The sequence below is a fragment of the Acanthochromis polyacanthus genome, chromosome 5 (genome assembly GCF_021347895.1).
Source record: "Acanthochromis polyacanthus isolate Apoly-LR-REF ecotype Palm Island chromosome 5, KAUST_Apoly_ChrSc, whole genome shotgun sequence".
Lineage (NCBI taxonomy): Eukaryota > Metazoa > Chordata > Actinopteri > Pomacentridae > Acanthochromis > Acanthochromis polyacanthus.
Window position 1 is genome coordinate 29,940,856 of NC_067117.1, and position 6,813 is coordinate 29,947,668.

Genomic DNA, 6,813 nt, shown 5'->3' on the forward strand with positions numbered 1-6,813 from the left:
TTATTATTTTCCGGCTTGTGTTTTCATATAATCCTACCACAGTATTTGTTTCTGATTGTTTTCAAAGGTAAATACTCTACTTGTCAACTTAGAAATGAGAGGTGAGACAATCTAGGTGATATTGCACAGGGGTGTTTTCACATCTGTCATACACTGTAAACAAGAGAAATACACCATATAATGAGAAACGTTCTCCAAATACATGAAACTGAAATGACTTCATTATTTTGTCAGGTTTTCATCCTCTCAATCCTCCAGTATTTTATTTTAGTGTGATGTTTTTCAGACTGCTGGACTTTCAAACTATAGTATGAACATCTGCCTAAAAAATGGCATATGTGCAGCTTACATACAGCAAACATTTCATTTACATTGTGGAAAGAACACACTGTGTGAAAGTCACACATGACTGAAAAACCCCAAATAAGCTCTCTTTCCTTAAATATGCAATAAACACAATCATAATTTAAGTTGAATAGAAGGAAAAACCTGAGCAATTCAACAGAAACCAAGGCTTTCTGTGGAGCTGAGCTCTTCAATAGTCTGATCACTTCCTTTTATCTGTAGACTTTCAGTCTGCTAAAGTCAAATGACATTTCACTTTGCCACATATCTTAGGTTTGTGTGTTAGTAGATCTGATATCCAAGTGGATCTGACCAGATCTGATATTGGTAGTTCAGCTTTCCCATGTATTCATCCACATAGTCCAGATGTCCCTTTCCCCAATAGTGCAGGAGCCCAGACTATGCCTGGCCCAAAAAAAAGTCACACACCCTAATATTTTGTTGCTCTCCTTTTAGCTTTGAGTACAGCACTCATTCTTTGTGGCATCATTTCGATAAGTACACATTAAAAAAAGTTTTAGCGTGCATTTTTGATGAAAAAAGAGTGAATTGTCCTCCCTTAACCATGAAATTTGAGACGTAAAGATCACAACTGCACAAAATATTGAAAGAAATAGTTGATGATGGAGTTAACAATGAGATATAAACAATGTTTGTTTGTTGTTTTTGGTTTCAGACACTTTTGGATGATTGAACATGACCCAGAAATATGTTTGCTGTATCTGAGAAATGAATCTACCAGAAGGGTTAAATGTGGTATCTTTCCTTAAAAAAATAGGAAAAGAAAAAGAAATTAATCTGTGAAGTTCAGGTTTGAAAAGATCTCTCACAGGACTGGTGGAACACTGCACTTTTATGCCCTTTTCTTACAAAACACATCATACCATGAGGTGTTTAGTTCTGGAACTAAAGTTTAAAAAAAGGGGGTATTGTTTGATGGATGTTGCAGGCTTAATGAAAAAAGCCACATGATGAATGATTTAATAATAGCTTTTGGAAGTACAAGACCACCAAAGTGGGAACTATTTGTAAGCTGCATGTTTTCAGCAGCTGCACCTAAGAACAAGATCATTATCTGCAAAGAGACAGTTGCTATTGCCAGAGCAGAGCAGATGTCAGTCTGCAGGCAGTGGCATTGTTGAAGCCAGTATTAACAGTAACACCAGTGTACAACAACAAATGTCAAAGACAGAGAAGCTTGACAGTAAAGCACACAGTTTACGGCAACAAAACCTGAGAAGCATCAGGAACTAGTTATTTTTTCAGCAAACCTCCACCTGGCATTCATTATTGAATATTGAAGCCATCGAAAAGGAACAGGAGTCAACTTGCTGCAAATCTGCCTCCAAAATTCCAGTCAAACACACAGCTGGTGTAATGTCGAGTGATCTTAGAGAGGTGTAGGTGAATTTCTGAAACCCGAGCAAAACATTCAAGTGTTTCCTGTTCTTTCATAGCTTTTTCCCACTGAGGGACTCAAAGACGAAATCTTACCTTGGTACTCTGCGACAGAGAACTTGACCCCCCCCCAAAAAAATAAAAAATCTATCTACATAGTCACAATGAGGAGTATTTTGGTTCCCTGAGAATATTAACTGATCTATTTGTCTCGACTAGAATATGAATTAAGTAGATTACCAGTATTTTTAATCACTCAAGTTCACCAAAGGATGAATCCTAATGACTTAGGAGATCCCTAGTGCCATTACCAGATCAGAATTTGTATCTGCATACTTATATGTGAACAAATGCCTCCAAACCTAGAGGCATCTCCACAGTCTCAGCTGTACTTTGTGACAATTTTAATTTTTTTTAAATATGTTTGGAAAAAAGGGCTGCACAGTGGCATGATGGTTAGCACTTTTGACTTCCAGGTAGAAGATTCCCAGTTCACATCCTGGACTTCCAGAGATCTTTCTGCGTGGAGTTATAATCCACTGCAGAGCTGTTAGCAATGTTGCAAGAAATTCATTTAATTCATACGGTGCCTACAGCAGCCAAATGGTAACCAGCTGATGATTTTAAAATAGAAAAGTCTTCCCGCTAGTGATCAAACCTTGTACAAAGATTACAGATTTAGGATTTAAAATTAACTATATATGTTGTGTTTTCTGATTTTTGCCCCTGTGACAATTGAGCTTTTGGTGATCTTCATTATAACTTGCATCCATTGTTGTTACTTTTGTTCCAGAGAAAGATGCAGGCCTCGATGCTGCTCGGCTGCTTTGTCCTCGCCGCAACAGAATACTTCCTCAGCTCGGTCTACATGATCCCTGATGACAGTCTGTACGCCAATAAGGTCATCACCTCAACTACAGCTTTGTCTCAAGACCTCGAAGTAGCCTCACCCCCTGTTGTTATTGTAGGTGCGTTTGCAAGGATGAACTGAAGCATGTGCACCTTATTTTGTAATATCAGGTTGTCTGCATCAGTTCAGTGCTTTTCTTTATAACCTCTTTTTCTAATGTTCTCTTTCAGAGCTACCGAAATCAACAAGGAAGAACAAGATAACAAAGAAACAAAAAAAGGTTGGCCTGAAGAAAAGTTCCTGAAAGTGAAACTGTTTTTTATAAAAGTTATGTTTCTGCAAAACTAAACTGTGTTCTCAATTTGATTTTTGAGAGAACCATTTATTCTCCGAGATCACGACTGTTTCTGACAGATCACAAATACTTTTTAAATCAGGATATCTTTGTCAAACAATAATACAATGAATTTGGCAGGACTTTCATCCTGGTAGCCCAGAAAGTGGAGGAGAAGCTTCAAACATTTTGTGAAAGAGTCACATTTTAACCCAAGCCATGCTATTTTCCTAAACCTAACCACATAGGTTTGGTGTTTAAATCTAACCAACAACAAATGGATCCCATATTAAAGGTCCCATGTTGTGAAGCCCTAAAATGTTGAATGTAATTGCTATAATTGCACTTTGAGTTTGCAGTAATCTATGAATGTAGCAGACATATGAAAAATGCACAGATAAATAAAAAAAATGAAACTTTTTTGCTATATAAGTTCACATATATGTCCATTCATTTCGGTAGTCATCAATCAAAATTTATTGGAACTGAAAACTATGCTTTTTGTGTCAGATATTGCTATTAGACAAAACTGTGATTAATCGTGATTAATTAATTTACTAAGCCTCTAATTCATTACATACATTCTTTTTAATCATGTCCCACCACTAACTTTAACCTCTTCTCTCTCCATCTTTCTCTCAGAACAAACTTACTGCAAAAAAGCGTCCTCCTCCTCCTGCTAACTGCATTGCTGTTTGGGAAAGCTGCAAATCTCCAGGCAATGTTTGTTGTGATTACTGTGCTCACTGCCAGTGTCGGCTCTTCAGAACTGTCTGCTACTGCCGAATTGGAAACCCCCGCTGCTGAACCACCAGCTCACCAGAACAAAACTTCGTGTTAAGCCAAACCACTTAGCACTGAGAGAGGTGGATCTGTTCTCAACTACAGTTCATTATTTTACCTAAAATTCACTGCACTTCCTCTTACCATAGTCTACATCCCCTCAAAATTTCATGTGAATCTGCCCAGGCGTTTTTGAGTTATCTTGCTGACAGACAGATGGACGGACAGACAGACAGACAGATGCCGGGTGTCACATAACCTCTTTGGCGGAGGTAATTACCACAATTAGGACTAAGTCTCTGCCACCAGACAACCAATTCAAAATTATGTTTTATACAACTTCATTTCATTTTTCACTTTGACGACAATGCAATTTCACTTTGAAAAAAGCACAATTTGTTACTAATAACATCTTATAAAAGGAAGCCAGTTTAGAAAATGGAAGCTTAAACAAGAGACCAGACTTTCACCCAGAAAACTGGGACTCATTCTGTGATAGATAGATGATGATAGACCATCAGTCTCTGTTTTCCCTTGTTCATTTTCAGTTTGCATTTGCTTTCTGGTAGGTTGAGTATCAAACTATGTAGCTATGTTGTCATTATAGATGGAAAACAGCTAATTTAAAAGTTTTTTGGGAGTTTCCAGAGGCAGCAATTTAGGCTGTATTTCCCTGATTTGCAAAAAGTAGCCTGAAATTACAATTACATGCAAATAAGATGCAGCTAGTGTGACTCCAGAATGTATTCCACATCTTCAAACATAAACAATAAATGGTGGGAAAAAAAAAGAAAAAGTGGACACAAATGAATGAAATGATATGGAGTAATCAAAGCAGCATCATGATAAGAGCTGGTAAGATTCTCTCAATGCTAAGAAAAGGCGCTTCAATACATCCTTTGTTTTTGCCTTTAGCTGGACCATCCTTTATGAGAGGAAAGGAAATCATGTCATTATAATAAGGTAGTGTCTACGGATACGTGTCCGTATCCGTAGCCCACAGGCTACGGGTACGGGTCCGTACCTCTAGCAACAACCTTATAATAAACAATGCACTGAGGCTTAAAACCATTGCAAGATTACTCCGCCTAGTGTAACTGCAGTCAATTTCTATTCATCATACATCCACTACCAGTCAAGAATTTGGGCACATCTTCTTATTTAATGGTTTTTCTTCATTTTATGACTGTTTACATTGTAGATTCTACTGTTTTGCACACTCTTGGCATTGTCTCACTGAGCTTCATGAGGTAGTCTCCTGAAATGGTTTTCACTTCACAGGTGTGCCTTATCAAGGTGAATTTGTGGAATTTTTTTTGTCTTCTTTATGGGGTTGGGACCATCAGTTGTGTTGTGCAGAAATCAGGTTGGCACACAGTTGACGGCCCTATTTGACAACTGTTAGAATCCATATTATGGCAAGAACCAATTGGCAAAGTCAAGAGAAACAACAGTCCATCATTACTTTAAGAACTGAAGGTCAGTCAGTCCGGAAAATTGCAAAATCTTTGAATGCACCCCCAAGTGCAGTCACAAAAACCATCAGGCGCTACAATGACACGGTCTCACATGAGGACCGCCCCAGGAAAGGAGAACCAAGAGTCACCTCTGCTGCTGAGGAGAAGTTCATCTGAGTCACCAGCCTCAGAAATCGCAAGTTAACAGCACCTCAGATTAGAGCCCAGATAAATTCCACACAGAGTTCTAGTAGCAGACACATCTCTACATCAACTGTTCAGAGGAGACTGAACCAATCAGGCCTTTATGGTCAAATAGCTGCTAAGAAACCACTACTAAGGAAAAGCAACAAGCAGAAGAGATTTGTTTGGGCCAAGAAACACAAGAAATGGATGTTAGACCAGTGGAAATCTGTGCTTACTCCAGTCTGTGTAAGGGCTATTTGACCAAGAAGGAGAGTGATGGAGTGCTGCGTCAGATGATCTGGCCTCCACGGTCCCTTGATCTAAATCCAATCCAGATGGTTTGGGATGAGATGGGCCACATAGTGAAGGCAAAAGGGCCAACAAGAGCTCAGCATCTCTGGGCACTCCTTCAAGACTGTTGGAAAACCATTTCAGGTGACTACCTCATCAAGCTCACTGAGAGAATGCCAAGAGTGTGCAAAGCAGCAATCAAAGCAAAGGGTGGCTATTTTAAAGAATCTAAAATATAAAACATGTTATGACTTACACTACTAATCAAAAGTTTGGACACACCTTCTCATTCAATGCTTTTATTGTTTTTGTATTGTTCTCTACATTGTAGATTAATACTGCAGATGAACACTTTTTTGTTTACAACATAATTCAATATGTATTCTTTTACAGTCTTGAAGTCTTCAGTATTAATGTACAGTGCATAGTGTTCAAACTTTTGACTGGTTGTATATGTCTTTTATGTCCTCGTGAACTTGTCTTCACATCTTCGCTTAACTTCTTGATGTTTTTCATCAAAGAAAAACATTAATTTTTTTTGGTTTATTAATTAGTTTTAAAATTATTTGTAGTCACTAGAGCTCAGTGGTGCAGTGGAATAGAGTTATTAGTACCTTGGTGGATTCCTCTCAAGATGAAGAAGAAAAATGTGCTGGATATTCACCTTGCAAAAAAATATGTCATTGAACCTCCTCTTAATAAAACAAAATGGACAATAAAGAGTCTGGGTGTCCAGGAAGCATTTTTTTCTTTCAACCTGCCCATCATTTGTTATCTCGCTTAATCTGTTCATGATTCCTTTCTCACCATCTGTCTTCTGTTACTGTGGAAAGTAAATTCAGCCCTTTTCCTTTGATTTTCAATCACTCTCCTGACTCTTTGGGCAGGGAGCCAACACATTCACTGGGATGTTTCAGTAAGCCATAACATGAACATGTATTTTATTGTTCTTTTGTAAACTTCTCTGTTATTTTATGATGTTATATATTCTGACTTTTATATTTAAAGGCCCATCTAGGGACAAGAGTTGGAAACTAGCATTTGCTATAAACTCTCTGTGCAGCACATCAGATTCATGCTAAGTAATGGAATTATGTTAAACTGCATCGTCCCTATCAAATAAATAAATTCAATTCAATTCAATAATTGCATTATGATAAACATATGAC

At 37.9% G+C, this 6,813-nt stretch overlaps 1 protein-coding gene across 1 annotated transcript; it reads left to right on the forward strand.

Annotated features, from left to right (window-relative positions):
• The first annotated feature begins 2,544 nt into the window (after positions 1–2,544).
• Positions 2,545–6,481, forward strand: asip1 (agouti signaling protein 1). The gene is made up of 3 exons (XM_022221507.2): positions 2,545–2,711; positions 2,824–2,873; positions 3,570–6,481. Exons 1-3 carry the CDS (start codon positions 2,555–2,557, stop codon positions 3,732–3,734), a joined length of 372 nt encoding a protein of 123 aa, XP_022077199.2. The 5' UTR covers positions 2,545–2,554; the 3' UTR covers positions 3,735–6,481.
• Positions 6,482–6,813: the final 332 nt, after the last annotated feature.